The sequence below is a fragment of the Myotis myotis genome, unplaced genomic scaffold (genome assembly GCF_014108235.1).
Source record: "Myotis myotis isolate mMyoMyo1 unplaced genomic scaffold, mMyoMyo1.p scaffold_m19_p_2, whole genome shotgun sequence".
NCBI classification, from domain to species: domain Eukaryota; kingdom Metazoa; phylum Chordata; class Mammalia; order Chiroptera; family Vespertilionidae; genus Myotis; species Myotis myotis.
This window is the reverse complement of record NW_023416324.1, coordinates 102,493,493-102,513,825: the sequence shown is the minus strand read 5'-3', so window position 1 is coordinate 102,513,825 and position 20,333 is coordinate 102,493,493. Positions and strand designations below refer to the sequence as shown.

Sequence of the window (20,333 nt, the reverse complement as noted above, 5' to 3'; positions counted from 1 at the left end):
TTCTTTATGCCTGTGTTCCGTCTTTGCTTCCTATTTCTTCATATCACAGCAGACCCATTAGCATTTCTTGCATTGCTGGTTTGGTGGTAATCAACTCCCTTAGTCCTTTTTAATCTGTGAAACTCCTGATTTCACCCTCCATTTTGATTGATAGCCTTGCTGGGTACAGTATACTTGGACTCAGACCCTTGCTTTGCATGACTGTATATATTTCATTGCATTCTCTTCTCGCCTGGTGTGTTTCTCTTGAGAAATCAGTCGATAGTCTGATGAGTGATCCTTTGTAGGTAACTTTCTGTCTCTCTCGGGCAGCCTTTAAGATTCTTAATTTGTTGTTGCCTTTTCCAATTTGAATATAATGTGTCTTGGTGTCTGTCTTTTTGGGTTCATCTTATTTGGGACTCTGTGTGCTTCTTGAACTTGTGAGTTTTTTCTTTCCTATATCAGGGAAGTTTCTGTCATTATTTCTTCAAACAGGTTTTCTATTCCTTGCTCAATTTCCTCTCCTTCTGAAACCCCTTTTATGCGGATGTTGTTTTGTTTTGTCTTGTTCCAAAGTTCCCTTAAGCTCTCCTCCTGTTTTTTAAGTTTTTTTCTAGATGCTACTCTGCTTGAGTATTTTTTCCTACCTTGTCTTCTAGCTCAATGATGTGGCCTTCCCCTTCTTCTCGTCTACTGTTGATGCTCTCTATTGAGTTCTTTATTGCAGTGATATCATTTTTTATTTCTTCTAGATTCTTCATTTCCTCTTGGTTCTTACACATATTGTTGAATTTGTCTTCCATCATTTTCAGTGATATTTCTCTGAATTCTTTCTCTGACATATTGCTTGCCTCCATTTCGTTTACTTCCTTTTCTGGTGATGCATCCATTTCTCCCGTATGCAGGCTGTTTCTTTGTCTCCCCATGATAATTCCTCTCTGGGTGTCTGGTTTTGTAACTCTCACTCTCCTGCATTGACTTAAAGGCACAAGATTCAACACAACAAGACACAACGCACAAAGCACCAAACATAAATGTAATCACGATACTAATAACCCCAAATATAGGTGACCACCAGAGAAAAGAGAATTAGGGGAGAGAAAAGAGTGCCCAAATGATATTGAGAAAAGGACAAAATGTAAAAGAGAAAAGGAAGAGAAGAAAAAAGAAGGGGGGAAATATATGTATATGGGGAGAAAACTCCAATAAAACAACAACTGATCAAAAAAATGCAAAGAAGAAACACCCAGAGATGAATGCAAACTACAAACAACAAAAAATCCAAAAAATGCAAACAAAAAACACCCAGATGAATCTGAGGAGGCAGATCTTATTTCCCAAAGGTAAGATGAAGGAATTGAATGTATGGAGAAATAGCCTCAATTCAGTATAGAGGAGGTAGAAAGAGAATGAGTGTATAAGAAGAAAGGTAAAAAACAAAATACAAAAAAAGAAAAATATGTATATATATTAAAATATATATAAAAGGAAATTTAATATATTAAATTTTACCCTGCTTTTATCTATCTATGTATTCATTAACTATTGGAAAAGGAGAATAGAGAGTAGATAGGCCTGAGTTGGTGATGGGGATTGATTAAGCTATTACTAGAAGAAGATAACAAATGGGCAGAGGAAAAACAGAAGCAAAAAAAGCAAACAAACTAATCAACAATCAAACAACAACAAGACAGACAGAAAGAAAAAGATTAAAACGAAAAAAAATTTGGATAGTGAAGAAACAGAAGAGAGAAGTGTTTATGAACTTGGAGCAGGGGAGCGGAAATTAGATATATAAGTAAGATCACTTTTTAACGGCGTAAAAAGGAAGGATAAGAAAAATGTAAAGCAGGAACGGTGTAAGAGAAACAAGACAAAAAAAAGGGAAAATAAGAGAGTGTTGGCTTAAAGGAAAAATTGAGGTAGAGTAAAATAATGCTAAAGGAAAAATAAGATTAGAAAATAGAACACTAATCCCAAATATAATAGAGAAAAAATAAAATAAAACTTGAAAAAGGGTAAAATAATAGTAGTAATAATAATAATTAAAAATATAATAAAAAGGTAAAATCAAGTGAGAAAAAAATGTAGTTTCTTAAGTAAAAGATAAAAAATAAAAATGTGCAATAGTGAAGGTCATACTTCCTCTACTGTTCTGTTTGGCACGTCTGTTTTCTATCATGTAGTCAGGACAGTATTGAAGTTCTCTGCAATCCAACACTCCTCTGTGTCATAAGCCACAACCCTGTTTTCAAGCAGGCAGGATCTCTTTGTTTCTCAGACTGCCTTTAGTTGTATTTACACAAGAGTCCATTTGTGATTCAACCCCTGGGCGACAGTGTTTCTATATTAATATCTGAGGATAAAAGGCCTCTCTACCCAGTATTTACATATTGCTTTCCCTGCCGCACTTAATACTGGGTTGGGGGAATAGACTGCCCCAGACCTGGTTTTCTGTTAGTCTCTCCCCACTCTCATCCCCAGGTTTCACAAAAACAACTTTACCCTGCAGTCTCAGTGAGTGTTTTTAATTGGAAGATCCTATGTACTTGGCTTAGTAATCAAAAGCAAGGACTTAAAAAGAAAAAAAGCCAGAGTAAGCGCGTAGCCTCGCAACTTTTTACCCTGGCACTGTGCATGTCTCTGTGCACATCTTTTTCCCCTGGCACTGCGCAGCTGGTATACTGATCGAAGTTAAGGCTGCCTTTCTTGGCCCAGCCCAGCTGTGGGCTGATTTCTAGAATCCCCTTCTGCCAATAGCCCTGTGGACCCCCTTCCACATTCGCAGGCTACACTGACCCCAATGGCCGCAGATTTTGTGGGACGCAGTCTTCCTCTGAGACTTTAGATGTCACTGCACACATTTCTCCCTCTAGCCTGGATCCCAGACCTCACCTTTCTCTAGGCCAGCAGTTCTCAACCTGTGGGTTGCGACCATCGGAAAACACATATAGCATATCAGATATTTACATTATGATTCATAACAGTAGCAAAATTACAGTTATGAAATAGTAACGAAAATAATTTTATGGTTGGGAGTCACCACAACATGAGGAACTGTATTAAAGGGTCGTGGCATTAGGAAGGTTGAGAACCACTGCTCTAGGCAATATCTTAACCTTTCTGTCCGCGGATTGCCTCACCAGCTGTGTTTAACTTGCCAATTCCAAGTGGGTGTTGTTCGATTCAGTTGTTTTTCTAGCTACTCTGTGAGAAGGAACAGGACTAATTGCATCCACGTATTTGCGCCACTTTGTCTCCACTGGACCGAGTGGGCGCCCGTGGTTGGGGAAGCTGGAGTCCTGGTGTTCGTGTGTTCGCAGCTGGTCCCGGGGCATTGTGGTTGTAGGGGCCTGGGAGGTATCCGAGGTCTCCCTGGTTGAAGGTGAGGCTGGGTTTCCGTTCACAGCCACTCTCCCCTTCAAGATGGCGTGGCCTCAGCAGCAGAGCCGACCACTCCAGGATAGATTTCAGCAGCAGCAGAGGCTGTCCGGCCAGCGGAGCCCAGTCCAGCAGTCCCCAACAGTCCCTTGGAATATAGCTGTCCCTCACTCACAAATAGACACTCTGCTCATCCACGCACTCTCCTTTAGTTCTCTTACACAGTATCTTGTAGCCTGCCATCCTGTTGGCAGCCATCTTAGATTTCCTTTTAAAATTCTTCCTATCCATTTACTTATTTTCATCTTACTGCTACTTTCTGAACTTAGGCCATCATAATCTATGACCTAGATTAATAGTCTTACCTTTTCCCTTGGCCAACATTCTATAAAACATTATGGCTGTTTAATTTTTTGTTTCCCTACTAGAGTTTCTCTTTTATTATATGCCAAGAATTTGGCACATAGTAACAAATAATCGTTTGTTCAACCTAAGAGTGAAGGGAAGAAAAAAAGGACAGAATGGCTTTCATTGGAGAGATGACAAATAAGTTGATATCTTCAGAGGTTTTGTTATGTAGAAGGAGTTGGTAAGAGAGAGGTTAAATATGAAGAAAAGTTTGTTTATCGTAGAAATAGAATTCCACAGGGCACAGTAACAAGGCTATAGAAAATGTACATAAAGCAGAGTTTCCTAACTTGTATGCCATGTAGCATGCTGATGTGCCACAAATGGATTACAGGAGAAACCAGACAGTAGCTGGGATGCTTCTGTTCAAACGTAGGTCCCACTGACTCTAAAATTCATGTTCTTTCTAGTAAATCTGATTGCCCTAAATGTGAAATGATTTTGCCAACTTATGCCCTTAATTTTATTAAGCTTTTATTTTCAATGTTTTTATGAGGAAACCTAAGTATATACATTACGATTTTATAATTATTTTTATTTAATATTCTTAGAGATCATATTAATGTGCTTCTTGTTTAATATTATTAAATGTATATACAAGGTGGGGCAAAAGTATATTTACAACTGTTTCATATGGAAAATAATACAATAATTAATAAGTAATAATACAAGAATAAACTCTTTTACATACTCAAAACTATAAACCTACTTTTGCCTAAGGCTGTATAATGAAAGTTTAATTCTGTACTTTTGAGCTTGCTCCCAGGATGAATTTTATGTTTACTAGTGATAAGGAAGGAATTACTTGCCCTGGCTGGTATATCTCAGTTGATTGGGTGTCCTCCTGGGTATTGAAAGGTTGCTGGTTCGATTCCCGGTCAGGGCAAATGCCTGGGTTGTGGGCTTGATCCCTGGTGGAGGGCGTGCAGGAGACAGCCAATCAATGTTACCCTCTCACATCGATGTTTTTCTCTTCTCCCTTCCTCTCTCCCTAAAAATTAATAAACTACCCTTTAAAAAAAGAAAGGGATTAGTTTATAATAACTATTTGTAATTGTCAGTTTTATACTATTACAATGTTGTTAACGTAAGGAACATTGAAACCTGTGAAGAATTTTTGTGAGTTCGTTTATTTTATTATCTCTATTGTTGAAAGTATTATAGATGGCCCCCTTTTCCCCCCCATTGACTCTTTCTAGCCCACCCCTGTCCTTGCCCCAGGCCTTCATCACACTATTCTCTGTGTCCATGGGTTTTGCATATCCTATCTAATAATAGACAAACATGGTAATTGAACGTACCTTCGCTATGCCTCCCATTGGCTAATCAGTGAGCTATACAAATTAACCCAACCAAGATGGCAGCCACGCAGCTGAAGCGAGTAGGAGGCTTGCTTGCACCAGTGATGGAGGAAGCCAAGGTTCCCCACCTGCCGCGGCCCGGCTCTGAGCTCGGAAAGCAACAAAGTTTCAATTATAGAAGCTAAATAAACCTCAGATAACTGCTTTCAGCAGGCCATGGCCACAGAGTAGGAGTGAGCAGGAGCCCAGCTCTTAGCTCCAGTGACGGCAACAGAGTTTCAATTATAGAAGCTAAACAGAGAAAACCAAGATGGCAGCATAGGTAAACACCGGAAATTGCTGCCTCCCACAACAAATTCAAAAATACAACTAAAAGACAAAACGGACATCATCTAGAACCACAGGAAGGCTGGCTGAGTGGAAATTCTACAACTAGAAGGAAAGGGAAAAGCACACTGAGACTCCGAGGAGGTGTGGAAGTACAGAGATACGGAGGCATACGCGGCAAGGGGTGGCAACAGAGGACGCGGCTGTCTTTTTGAATCGGAGGGAGTCACAAGCCCCCGACTGCTCTGAACTCCAGTTCCGGGTGAGTCTCTGGGGACCCAGACTCATACAGGGAGAAACTGGACTGTTTGGCAGCGGGCAGAACTCGGAATTCGAGGGCGGCTTTCTCTCAAAGGTGCTTGCAGTGACTACCCGGACACTGAGAAGCGTGGCCCGTTAGGTCATGGCTGAGGATCAGCCATAGCTGCTTGCTCCGCCCTGTTCATTCCCTGAGACCCCACCCCACCCAAGCCGCAGCAGAGGCTTTTGCATATGAATGCCCTGGCCCTTTGCAATCTGAAAATTACCTAACAAACTGCAGCTGGGGCAGACAGACCCAGAACTTCCAAGAAAAGGCCCAAGGCACCACAGCAGCTTGCATTACTTCACAGCTGGGCCTCATTTGGGCACCTCCAAACCCCAAACAAGGAAGGGGAATCTGCAGACCTCTTCATATCTCTTGCTGGGTAGCCGCAGGCAGAGGCTAAATTAGCACCTCCTTAGATCCAAGAGCCAGTGTACCCAGTGGTCAGAGTGGGACCATCCAATTACAACTCCTCAGAATCATAAGGGACACACTCAGGGGGGAGACTCAGTGGGCACCAAAGCCCCACTGAAGCAAGTCTTGCCTCATAAGGGTGTCTTCAGCACAGAAGTTCTCCCACCATAGACACAGCTGATTCTCACAGCCAATTGGCCTGTAGGTCAATTCCTCCCAGTGATACCTACAACAATCAAGGCTTAACTACAACAAGACTGTGCACAAAGCCCAAGGGGTGCACCAAGAGTGTCCACCTCAGGTAATTGGGGAGGCTGAGCCACTGGGCCCTATAGGACACCTAGCACACAGAGCTACTCTACCAACACAGGGAAGCATAAAAAATGTGGAGACAAAGAAACAGGTCACAAATGACAGAAATGGAGGAAAGCAAACTACTGGATATAGAGTTCAAAACCACACTTTTAAGGTTTTTCAAGAACTTTCTAGAAACCGCCATTAATTTAGTAAGTTCTTCAAAAAGTGGTGAGACCGCTGATAAATGTAGTGAGATCCTCAAGAAATCTAGTGAGACCCTCGAGATTATGAAAAAGGACCAACTAGAAATTAAGCATACACTGACTGAAATGAAGGATATTATGCAGAGTTCCAACAGCAGACTGGAGATTGCAAGAATCAAGTCAACGATTTGAAATACGAAGAAGCAAAAAACACCCAACTGGAAAAGCAAAATGAAAAAAGAATCCAAAAATACGAACATAGTGTAAGGAGCCCCTGGGACAGCTTCAAGCGTACCAACATCCGAATTATTGGGGTGCCAGAAGAAGAGAGAGAGCATGATATTGAAAACCTATTTGAGGAAATAATGACAGAAAACTTCCCCTACCTGGTGAAAGAAATAGACTTACAAGTCCAGGAAGCGCAGAGAACCCCAAACAAAAGGAATCCAAAGAGGACCATACCAAGACACATCATAATTAAAATGCCAAGAGCAAAAGACAAAGAGAGAATCTTAAAAGTAGCAAGAAAAAAAAATCAGTTACCTACAAGGGAGTACCCATATGACTGTCAGCTGATTTCTCAACAGAAACTTTGCAGGCCAGAAGGGAGTGGCAAGAAATATTCAAAGTGATGAATACCAAGAACCTGCAACCAAGATTACTTTATCCAGCAAAGCTATCATTCAGAATTGAAGGTCAGATAAAGAGCTTCACAGATAAGGAAAAGCTAAAGGAGTTCATCACCACCAAACCAGGATTATATGAAATGCTGAAAGGTATCCTTTAAGAAGAGGAAGAGGAAGAGGAAGAAAAAGGTAAAGATACTAATTATGAACAACAAATATGCATCTATCAACAAGTGAATCTAAGAATCAAGTGAATAAATAATCTGATGAGCAGAATGAACTGTTGATTATAATAGAATCAGGGACATAGAAAGGGAATGGACTGACTATTCCTGGGCGGGAAAGGGGTGAGGGAGATGCGGGAAGAGACTGGACAAAAATCGTGCACCTATGGATGAGGACAGTGGGTGGGGAGTGAGGGCGGAGGGTGGGGCGGGAACTGGGAGGAGGGGAGTTATGGGGGGAAAAAAAAGAGGAACAAATGTAATAATCTGAACAATAAAGATTTAATTAAAAAAAAAGAAAAAAAAAAGAAAATTAAAAAACGTGTGCAATTGGCACCAGCAACAGCTCTAAAAAAAAAAAAAAAAAAAAAAAAAAAATTGGTAACAACTCAAATGTCCATCAGCAGGAGACAGATTAAATTAGAAATAAATGTGCTCTTTGTGTATGATATGAAAAAAAAAAAAAGAAGAGGAAGACGAAAAAAAGTTAAAGATACAAATTATGAACAACAAATACACATCTATCAACAAGCAAATCTAAAAATCAAGTGAATAGATAATCTGATGAACAGAATAAACTGGTGAATATAATAGAATCAGGGGCATAGAAAGGGAGTGGACTGACTATTCTTGGGGGGGATATGGGTGTGGGGTTGCGGAAAGAGATTGGACAAAAATCGTGCACCTATGGATGAGGACAGTGGGGGGAGGGTTGAGGGCGGAGGGTGGGGTGGGAACCGGGTGGAGGGGAGCTATTGGGGGAAAAATGAGGAACAACTGTAATAATCTGAACAATAAAGATTTAATTTAAAAAAATAAAGAAGCTAAGCAAACCCCAGATACCTGGATCAAGCAGGTGTCTGCCTCTCAGCTCCAGTGACAGCAACAAAGTTTCAATTATAGAAGGTAAATAAATTTGAGAATTAAAAAAAAAGAAAAAAAGGAGAGGCTGGGAGCTTCAGTTGCCGGCCAGCCTGAAAACGGCCCTCAGTCCCTCACCCAGAATGCCCAGGCACCCCAGTGGGGACCCCCACCCTAAAGGGGGTGTGGCCAGCCTGTAAACAGCCATCAGCCCCTTGTCCAGGCTGGCCAGGCACCCCAGTGGGGACCCCCACCTTGAAGGGGGTGTGACCAGCTGCATACAGCCATCAGCCCCTCACCCAGGCTGGCCAGGCACCCCAGCGGGACCCTCACCCTGATCCGGGACACCCTTCAGGGCAAACCAGCTGGCCCCCACCCGTGCACCAGGCCTCTATCCTATATAGTAAAAGGGCAATATGCAAACTGACCTTAACAGCAGAAAGACTGGGAATGACTGGTCACTGTGATACACACTGACCACCAGGGAGCAGACGCTCAATGCAGGAGCTGCCCTCTGGTGTTCAGTGCGCTCCCACATGGGGCAACTCTGCTCAGCCACAAGCCAGGCTGATGGCTACCAGTACACCGGTGGTGGTGGGAGCCTCTCTTGCCTCCTCAGCAGTGCTATGGATATCTGACTGCAGCTTTGGTCTGCTCCCCACTGGCAAGTGGACATCTCCCCAGGGCTGCCGGGCTGCCAGAGGGATGTCTGATTGCCATCTTAGGCCCAGTCCCCGGGGAGCAGGTCTAAGCCAGCAGGTGGTCATCCCCTGAGGGGTCCCAGCCTGCCAGCGGGCACAGGCTGGGCTGAGGGCCCCCCCCCCTCCTACCGAGTACACAAATTTTGGTGGACCAGACCTCTAGTATGCATATAAGTTCTTTGATTAATCTCTTCCCCTTCACCTTCATCTTCCCTCTGAGATTCTTCAGTCTGTTCCATGTTTCTATGTCTCTGGATCTATTTTGTTCATCAGTTTATTTTGTTCTTTAGATTCCACATATGAGTGAGATCATGTGATACATGTCTTTCTCTGGCTGGCTTATTTTGCTTAGCATAATACTCTCCAGGTCCCTTTCTCAAAGGGTGAGAGGTCCTTTTTACTGCTGCATAGTATTCCATGGTATAAGTAAACCACAGCTTTTTTTATCCTTTCATCTACTGAAGGGCATTTGAGGTATTTCCAGATCTTAGCTGTTGTAAATTGCGCTGCTATGAACATAGAGATGCATATATTCTTTCTGATTAGTGTTTTGTGTTTCATAGGATATATTCCCAGACGGGGGATCACTGGGTCAAAGGCATTTCCATATTTAACTCTTTGAGGATGCTCCATACTGTTTTTTATAATGGCTGCACCAGTCTGCATTCCCACCTGCAGTGTACTAGGGTTCCCTTTTCTCCACATTCTCACCAGCAGTTGTACTTGTCATTTGTTGATTTGTTGGTGGTAGCCATTTTGACAGGTATGAGGTGAAAATACCTCATTGTTGTTTTAATTTGCATCTCTCTGATGATTAGTGACTGGTGAGTTTATTTGAGTCAAACTGTTCACAATTGCTGGGAAGCAAAATCTCAAAGATTGCAATAATGCTCTAGTTGAGATAGTGCTCAGGATAATGGCAGTTTTGCACCTTATTTAAATTCTGTGTGGATGAAAAGGGGCTACATGCTAAGTAACCTGACAAGGTCAGAGAAGGCCTGCATGGAGGCCTTGTAAAGTTGGAAACCTAAAGTAACCACAAAGGATGATCTAAAATTAAAGCTTTTTAACTAAAAGCAGTTTATGGTAAGTAGTCATATCCCAGGCTGGCATCTTCCTTGACAAAGGTCAATCTTTACCCTAACTGAGCCTGTCTATTGTCTTTTTGCATATATGATAACATATCATTGGAATGTCAAAGTAGTTTTTTCTTTTTCTGGATCCCTCAAAGCACAAGCACAGCTTTCTGGGGACTGCAAATCCCTTCATTGTTACTGAGTTAATTGTTGGCTGTTAACTATCCTGTATCCACCAATATAAAAGATGTATGTGTCTGTCATTTTGCTTTTTATCCAATCCCAGAGATTTCCCTGCTTTTGCTTTCTCCCATCTATCACCATTGGATTTCATGTAACCCACATATGTCTTCTCTTTTGATTGTAATGTATGAAATGAGGTGCAAAACTGCCATTCTCTGGAGCAGGGGTCCTCAAACTACGGCCCGTGGGCCACATGTGGCCTGCCAAAAACATTTATCCAGCCCGCCGGGTGTTTTTGCCGCCGCTGCCTGTCCTGCTTAGCAGCCGACTCGTCCTGGTCCCGCACTGCGCATGTGTGGAATGTCTGAGGGACAGTGAACTGGCCCCCTGTTTAAAAAGTTTGAGGACCTCTGCTCTGGAGCATTATCTCAATCTGTTGAGATTTTGTTCCTGGTAATTGTCTACAATTTGCTTCAAATAAACTCATAAAAAATTCTTCACAGGTTTGAATGTTTCTTACGTTGACAGTGTTCTACTTCTATAGTCCTTATCCAAAAAAAATTTAAATTCTTTAAAAATTAACAATCCTGAGACTGAAAACTTATATTGTTTTGAACCTAAAAATTAATGAATTAGTATTTTAGTTATAAAAGCATCTAATAACAGTTTACTTTATATAAATATCTTTCCTTTTTCCCAGAAAGTTTAAGATATTTTTCCCCTTATCATTTAAGGTCAGCAAAGGAGGCAGAAGACAAAATAAAAAAGGCAATAGAAAAAGGAGAGACTCTTCCTACAGAGGCCAGGTTTGACTCCAACTGTATTACACCAGGTAATTCCCTAAGAGATTGAAAGTGTAAATTTTAATTTTTGAAATGTAATTTTTCTTTTCTAGCCTTTATGTATTTTGTCTTTAGGATTCCATTTGTTTTATTTTTTTAATTGTGTCTCCTCGTGAGATAGTTTGGTCACCTCGGTCATAGTGCTCTTGTGAAAACCCACTCTAGGGATTAGTAGATGTTGATAAGAGCAAGTGTAGGCTGAACTCTTCCAGATGCACAGAATTTCAGATCTAAAAGAAACTTAAAAGATTCATCTTACTGCTGCCATTTATTTGTATGAAAAAGTGAGGTTGTGGCTCATCCAGGTTCATGTAGCCAGCTTGTTGTTTTCCAAATAAGAAACCTATTCTTCTAGTTCAGAGTGTTTACTACTTTACTTCTGATAGGCATTTAAGACTTCTATGACTTTAGGATAAATGAATTTATCAGTATTACAAGTATAATTCTACATGCAACAACATACTCTGTACTTCCTAGAGCTTTGTCTGATGGTATAATCCTTTGCTTTGAAAAAAAAATCTTAAATCTTACTTTCTCATGAATTATTTACTAACTCTGATAGTTTTCTTTTTCATTAAGTACCCTAATCACACATTGCTTGATTTCATAACCAGTTTTATCCTGATTGTGGTTTAAGTTTAAGACTGTATTGCTTTGGCTATTGATCATCTGGATTTTTCATAAAACATAATCATGTAGACATAGTTTCCAGATTAACAATAATTTTCCAGGTTAACAGTGGCAATAATAATAGTTGCCTTTGTTGTTACTATTAGCAATCTAAGTGAAGTTGCATTACTTATGACAAAAACTTCAGAATCCAATGAGGAACTAGAAGATTAAGGTTTGTTAGACAGTTGAAACTGCCCTTGTGTGAAAGTATTTGCAACAGAATCCTGAGGCAGTGGTGACATTCTTTGACTTTCCCTGTGGGACATTAACTTCATTTAAGGATAATCAGTGAAATTAGAAACAGTGGTGATATTTGACAGGGAAAGGTATGGCATTACTTGCTTTACTAAATAAGAAAGAAGCTTTTGTCTGCCTTTGGAGATCTTAGCTTTTCCCTGGACATCAAGATCCATTTTCATGTTATCACTGGGAATGTACTGTTTTTATGTCTCTCTTAGATTAAACTTTTTAAAACTTTTTATTTATAGGGACTGAATTCATGGCCAGGTTACATGAACACCTGAAGTATTTTGTAAATATGAAAATTTCTACAGACAAGTCATGGCAAGGAGTTACCATCTATTTCTCAGGCCATGAGGTTATTATCTTTTTTTATTTATTTAAAGAGTTTTAAAATTTTAATTTCTAATGCATATCATATTACCAAAATTTTGAAAACATTATATTTAGACTCCTGGAGAAGGAGAACATAAAATCATGGAATTTATCAGATCCGAGAAAGCAAAGCCAGATCATGATCCAAACACCAGACACTGTCTTTATGGTTTAGATGCTGACTTGGTAAGTATACTATTTGTTGTTATAACCTTATGCCATTGTAGTTAAATATCTGTGATATTTAGTCTTTATGTAAGAAGCTTTCGGGCTGTGGAAACAAATATTGGAGACAAAATAGTGATTGCTACTTCTGCCATTATAAAAACAATTGAAAAATGAGTTCTTTTGCCATATATGATCAGCAGGTCTCTTTGTAGTTAGTCTTCACATCTGACTAACCCTAATGCTATGAATGACCTGCTGAGGTCAGGGTAGGAGGCGCTTTTTACCCACATGTTAATACATAACTTTTAATACCACATGATTTGATAACTCCATGACCCAACTAACTTGACTAGACTTCTTTTAAGTTTTTGTTGTGAAAATTTTCAAACATAGACAAAAGTAGAGAAGATAGTATAATGATCCTGCTCATGTCCTTTATTTACCTTAAATAATTTTCAACTCCTATCTGTACCCATCTGTCTCCCTTTTCCTTCTCTGGATTCTTGAAGTATATCCCAGACCTTGTATCATCTAATTTATAACTATTTCTCTAGAGAGGTTTATTTTAAAAAGCAACGCCATAATCTCACATAAAACAAAAATCAACAATCACTGTTTAATATGTAAATAACCACTTAGTATTCTCATTTCCCTGATTGCTTCATAAATGTTTTATTTTGTTGGGGGTTTTTTTGAATCAGTACTGAAATAAAGAAAACAATATACATTGAATTTGTTTGATATATCTCACTAAACTATTTAATGTGCTTTGGGGATTAGAATATTAAGTAACAAAATTTAATGAAAATGCACTTTTCCAATATTTTTCTGAGTTTTCACATACTAGAAGTATCCTGGCTTCCAGAACAGTCCTGTTTTCTGCTATTGAAAAAGCTGCTGTCTTTAATTTCTTTCCCATTCTTTCCTGGTTTGGGGGATTTTTTTTTTGTTGGGGGTGGGCAGAATGAGTGTCTAAGGTTGTGTGAGTATAAACATTTTTTTTCTTAGAATAGTGCATTCACTTTACCCCATTCATAACCTATAAATGGATCATATTTGATATTTCTATATTTAATGTGCTAACAAGTTGTTTTATTTTCCTTAAATAATCATGTTCTCTATATAGAAATATTTTTTATTTAATTGCTTTTGTGAAACTGATATTATAAAAAGTGAGAGAATGAAAACATTTCTTAATCATTTTTCAACAGATTATGCTTGGATTAACAAGCCATGAGGCACATTTTTCTCTTTTAAGAGAAGAGGTTCGGTTTGGTGGCAAAAAGACACAAAGGTAAATCACACTGCATATATGTTGGAAGAAAAAAACAAATTAAATAAAGAATACAAATATCTGATCTGTAAATATTTTTTCCCATTCTGTGGATTGCCTTTTCACTCAGTTGATAGTCATAATAATCACAAAATTTTTAATTGTGATGAAATTCAACCTATTGTTTTTGTTTCCTGTACTTTTAGTGTAATGTCCATGAAATCATTGACAAATAAATGTCCTAAAGCTTTTCCCCATTTTATTCTAAGAGTTTTATAGCTTTAGCTCTTACATTTAGGTCTTTGATACATGTTGAATTAACTTTTATATATAATACTAGTGGCCCAGTGCACAAAATTCGTGCATGGGGGAGAGGGGGTTCCTTCAGCCCAGCCGGCACCCTCTCCAATTGGACATCCCTCTCGCAATCTGGGACTGCTGGCTTCTAATTGCTCAACTGCCTGCCTGCCTGATCACCCCTAACTGCTTTTGCCTGCCTGCCTGATCACCCCTAACCCCTCTGCCTGCCTGCCTGATTGCCCCTAACCTCTCTGCCTGCCTGCCTGATCGTCCCTAACTGCCCCTGTCTGCCTGATCACCCCTGCCCTCCCTTGCCGGCCTGATCTTGCTCCCAACTGCCCTCCCCTGCCAGCCTGGTTGCCCCAAACTGCCCTCGCCTGCCGGCCTGATCTCACCCCCAACTGCCCTCCCCTGCCAGCCTGATGGCCCCTAACTGCCTCTGCCTCGGCCCCCACCACCATGGCTTTGTCTGGAAGGAAGTCAGATGTCTGGAAGATGGCTGGTTGACCCTGTCTAATTAGCATATTACCCTTTTATTAGTGTAGATAGATTATATAGGATAGGATTGCTTAAATGGGGGAAAAAGCCTTTTTCAGCAGGAGGAAATGCTCTTGGCAGACAAAAAACACATAATCCCTATATCTGGACTGATAGCCAGCCATATGCACTATACTGCCTAACTGGTCATTAAAAAATTGAACCACTTTCTTACACCTTACACCAAACAGCTGTTGCCCTTAAAATCCCTCCTCAGCCCCCACCTTAGGTTCTGCCATTCCTAGTTTTCCCAGATTAGATTCTGATTGGTTGGTTTCTATGCCAGTCAGCGTCAAAAGCTCCACCTCCTCGGTAGCCACTGGCTCCTTGCACTTTACCCAGATTTGGTTCTGATTGGTTGGTTCCTTTGCCAGTCAGTGTCTCCGGGCCTGATCAAAGAGGCAGGGCTGATCAGCCCCCATGGAGACCTAGAGAGAAAGAGGCACGGCTGCTGGTGAAGCCTGGAGAGAAAGAGAGGCAACGGCTGATCAACAGCTGCCATGGAGGCTGCAGATCATACCCTGTCTCTCTCTCTGCAGGCCTCTCTCCGGGCCTGATCTGAGCCCCCTCGGCAGTCAGTGCTGGGTGACTGTGCCGCACTGGCTGCAGTCAGTGCTGGGTCGCCACAGCAACCCAGTACTGACTTCCGGTGTTCGGTAGAGTCTTAGTTTGTTGTGGACGTTATGGACCCTGGCTCTTTATATCTATAGATAAGGTAAGGGTCCAACTTAATTCTTTTTCATGTGGATATCCAGATTTTTCACCACCACTTGTTGAAAAGATTGTTTTCCCCATTGAATGGTCTTGGCACTCTGGTTGAAAATCACTTGACCATACAGTGGGGACTTGACTTACGAGTGTCCCGACTAACGAGTGTTTTGAGATACCAGCTGTCTCTCGGCTGATTTTTTGCATTGAGTTGACAGAGTAATTTGAGTTAAAAAGCTCCTTAACGTGCTCCCTAATGAGCTCGGTCTCGGAATGAATTAAACTCGTAAGTCAAGGCCCCACTGTGTATGCAAGGGTTTATTTCTCGACTCTGCACTCTATTCCATTAGTCTGTATGTCTGTCTTTATGCCAGTACCCTACAGTATTTTGATCACTGTAGCTTAAAAGTAAGTTTTTAAGTCAGGAAGGGTATGAGGCCTCCAACCTTGTTCTTATTTTTCAGGTTTATTTTGTTTTTTGCGGGGTGGGGTTATCTCCTGAGATACAATTTTTAGGATGGATTTTTTTAGTTTTGTTAAAAAAATCCTTGAAATTTTATTAGCGACAGCATTGAATCTGTTGATCCTTTTGGTAGTATTTACTTACATCTTGATATTAAGTCTTCCAATGCATTAGCATGTGGTGTCTAATTTTTTCCATCTACGTTTTGTAGTTCAGTATTCAACTGTTTTACCTTCTTTTTTTTATCTCTTTTATGTAAAAAAGCAAACACAAAATATAACCACCAGGCTGTACATTTCATCCCCAGGACTCATTTAACCTAAAACTGGAATTGATATCTTTTGACCACCTGCACTCATTTTCCCCTCCTCACCCCTACCTCTGAGTACCATAAATCTGTTCTCTGTGTCTCTGAATTTGTTTTATGCCTCTCTTTTTTCCTTTTGCCTCAGTGGTCAAGTTTATTACTAAGGGCTTTAGTTTTTTGGGTGTAATTGCTTCTTAATTTCCTTTTTGGTTTCTTTGTTGCTGGTGTGTAAAAGCATAACTGACTTTTGTATATTGATCTGCAGCTGTGCTGAATTTTTGGTTTTTTGCACTAGTAGCTTTTTCTGTGGATTCTGTGGGATTTTTTTTATATAGAATTATGCCATCTGTAAATAGAGATACGGTTTATTTCTTTTTTTCTAATTCGGATGCCTTTTATTTTTCTCCCTTACGTGCCTTGGCTAGGACTCCCAGAATAATGTTGTAGGACTACTAGAATAATGAATAACTATAGTGAAAATGAGCATCTTGTCTCGTTCGTGATCTTAGAAAGAAAGCTTTCAGACCATTAAGTGTGAAGTTAGCTGTGGTTTTTTGTGTGTTTTTTTAATTCCATTTATGATGTTAAGGAGGTTTCCTTCTATTCATACTTTGCTAACTATTTTTATCATGAAACTGTGTTGAGTTTTGACAAATTTATTTCTGCTAAATGATTATGTGGTGGTTTTTCCTTTATTACTGTAGTGTATTACATAAACTTTTTTCTTATATTGAGTCATTTTTGCATTCCTGTGATAAATACCTTGCTGTTGGTGTATAATCTTTTTAATATGCTATTGTTAACTTGTATTCTTACTTGTAGTTAAACTTAGAGTGTAGGCTAACACCAGGAATATAGACCTCTATACCAAGCCAGGAAAAGATGAGAAAAAGTGATGCTGCCTCAGCATTGAAGCCTTGGACTCTACTGCAGTAGATATAAAAGTATATACTCACTTATCTGTCTGCTGTCTGCTGGTGAACAGCCTTCAATGGGACAGACACCATGGTTCCTTATATCTATTATGTATTATTTAGGCTTTCTTAATTCTGAGTCCTTTCATAGAAAACATAATGTAAACCAATTATTTTGAACTTTATGCTATATGTATTATAATTACAATTATATATTTATCTTTATCCTGCAACTTTCATATAAATTACATGCCCTGAGTGTAAGAATTAATTGTCTTCTCATAAGTTTTAAGTCTTGCTACATTTTTAAACTTGAACCTTAAAAATATAATTAACTATATATATATATATTTATATATATATATATAATATACATGTATAATATATATATATATACACACACACACACACACACACGCACATAAATAACTCTGTGTTGATCATCTGACTAATTACAGGGTATGCGCACCAGAAGAAACCACATTTCACCTCCTACACTTGTCTTTGATGAGAGAGTATATTGATTATGAGTTTTCAGTATTAAAAGTAAGTATTAATATAGTTGTGGACCCAAGATATGTATGCGGAAATTTTCATAGGGCTTGACATTTTTCTCCATTTTACTCTAGGATAAGATCCCATTTAAATATGATATTGAAAAGATAATAGATGATTGGATTTTGATGGGATTTCTTGTTGGCAATGATTTTATCCCCCATCTACCTCATTTACATATTAATCATGATGCACTGCCTCTTCTTTATGGAACATATATTACCATCCTACCAGAACTTGGGGGTAAGCAAAATTTAATATTCATTTGCGGCTGCTTTAACTTAGCACTCCACTAATTCTAAAAATGTGACTCAGTTTATTAGATTATAGCATGCATAACTAAAGTAGGAAAAAAGGGGCTTCTTTTGATCCAAGGCTCCAAGCTTTGAGGTTATAGTTTTCAGTAGTTCATAAGCAAAGAAAATGACCAGAATTATGCAGCCTCATTTATTGATAACTAATCTCTGCCTTTAAGTTGTTTAAGAAACTCAGTAGAAGTTGTTGGTTTCACTTAGTTTCTTTAACATTTAAACATAGGAATTCAGTTTTCTAAATGGGTAAGTCATCAGAGTAATATGAGGGAAAGATTTTTCAATTAAAATAGGAAATTCACAAACAGTAGTGATGCTGAATAAAGCAACAGTAGCAGGAAATCAGTCCTTTTCTTCTCAAGGTAACATCAAATGAACAATTTGGATATATTCTAGAACATACGTAATTAACTATTACCGTGTATTGGACATGTGGGAGGATTATAATTATATGAACCTAGAATTTTTTATATTTTTCTTCAGTTCTTACTTATTGTATATTATAGTAACAGCAAGTTAAAGAATCCAACATTGAGTGTTTTTCTTTGATTAGTAGAATATCAACATTCAACATTTTATAAAAAGAATTTTATAGAATTGTTTAGAAAAAATGTCAGCTTTTAGTGCTAATTTAGATTTTGTTTCTTTTAGGTTATATTAATGAAAATGGGTATCTCAACTTACCTCGATTTGAGAAATACCTTGTGAAATTATCAGATGTAAGTAACCAGAACTCTTTGTTTTCTTGTCCCAAGGTAGCTATAAATGGTCAGTAAGCAATTACATAATACCAGAAGAAAATTTTTTTGTAATTATAATCTTATTGGTCATTCTGTATAAATAATTTTATCTAAATTATTTTTATTTTCTTTTTTATTTTTCATTTTCAGATAGTAGATGAGATCCCCATGTGCATAAAAAAGTAACATTCTCAGGATATCTATGCCCAGAAGTAATCCATGTTAAAAGTTTGGTTTGTATTCCAGAAAATTCTTAAATGATTTTTAAATTAATTTAACTATTCCTATACAGTTTGATCGGGAGCACTTCAGTGAAGTTTTTGTGGACCTAAAGTGGTTTGAAAGCAAAGTTGGTAACAAGTACCTCAATGAAGCAGCAGGTGTTGCAGCAGAAGAAGCCAGGAACTACAAGGAAAAGAAAAAATCAAAGGTGTTCATTTTTTAGGTGTCCTTTAATTTTTTTTAGCTGTAAAGTTAAAACTGATATTACTTGTTTGTCTACTTCTTTCCTATGGTTTTGGGGTTGCTTCATTTCATTTTCATTTCTTCTCTATGGACATTTAAAAAAATTGTTGTAGTTTTCTCTTTCCCTATTAGATCCTATCATTTAAGTCTTATCTTTAAAAATCAATTTCTTATTTTTACCCTTGAAGAAGAACATTGTGTTTCCTTTGCTCTTCTATTCTTTTAAAAGTGTAGAAAATATTTCTAAATATAAGAACTGAGAAAATTAGTTTAAAGGAGAACATAGCATCTAATGTTATGAGGCATTAACTAGATGAGTGATTTATCTGTAGAAATAATTTATGTATAAAATGAGGTATTTATTATGATTAGCACAATATCTCCTAAATATTAGGTGCTCAGTAATTGAATAACATTATTAGTTAGTATATGTTAGTACCCTGTAAAACATGCTATATAATAAAACACTAATATGCAAATCAAATGAACAGCAGAATGACCTGTCTCTGATGCGCACTGACCACCAGGAGGCAGATGCTCAATGCAGGAGCTACCCCCTGGTGGTCAGTGTGCTCCCACAGTGGGAGCATTGCTCAGCCAGAACCCAGGCTCACTGCTGGCGAGTGCAGTGGCGATGGTAGGAGCCTCTCCCACCTCCGCGGCAGCACTAAGGAGCAGCGAGCCGAGTGGTAAGGAGCAGCAAGCAGGCGGACTCTAAGGAGTGAGGGGTCCTGGACTGTGAGAGGGCACAGGCTGGGCTGAGGGCTCCCCCTCTCCAGCGCCGCCGCCGCTCCCCCCCCCCCCCCCCCACTGCACAAATCTCGTGCACTGGGCCTCTAGTATTTTTTATAATTAATTAACCAATATTGTTACATTATTCTTTTGATGTTGTTATCCTCACTGGAGGATATTTTTACCATTGATTTTTATAGAGAGTAGAAGGGAGGGATGGGGGGAGAGAGAGACAGAGAGAAACATCGATGTGAGAAGAGACACATGGATTGGTTTCCTTCCTCATACCCTGACCAGGGCCTGGAAAACCTGCAACTGAGGTGCATGCCCTTGACTGGGAGTCGAACCCACTTTGGTGTAAAGGCCTACGCCGGCAGGCAGACATCCCCCAAGGGGTGCTGGACTGCAAGAGGGCGCCGCCCCCCCCCCCCCCAGTGCAAGAA

General features: G+C 39.4%; 1 protein-coding gene across 19 annotated transcripts in view; it reads left to right on the top strand.

Annotated features, from left to right (window-relative positions):
• XRN1 (5'-3' exoribonuclease 1) overlaps positions 1-20,333 on the top strand; it is a 182,119-nt gene that overhangs the window by 24,388 nt on the left and 137,398 nt on the right. For all 19 annotated transcript variants that reach the window (XR_004973779.1, XR_004973780.1, XR_004973783.1 and 16 more), the window contains exons 3-10: positions 11,023-11,120; positions 12,291-12,400; positions 12,493-12,603; positions 13,797-13,879; positions 17,546-17,633; positions 17,717-17,885; positions 18,605-18,672; positions 18,986-19,123. Coding sequence is in view for 14 of the 19 variants with exons in the window: in XM_036347036.1 (XP_036202929.1) it covers positions 11,023-11,120; positions 12,291-12,400; positions 12,493-12,603; positions 13,797-13,879; positions 17,546-17,633; positions 17,717-17,885; positions 18,605-18,672; positions 18,986-19,123 (865 nt within the window). In the remaining 5 variants the exon portion in view is untranslated. The remainder of the gene's footprint in view (positions 1-11,022; positions 11,121-12,290; positions 12,401-12,492; positions 12,604-13,796; positions 13,880-17,545; positions 17,634-17,716; positions 17,886-18,604; positions 18,673-18,985; positions 19,124-20,333) is intronic.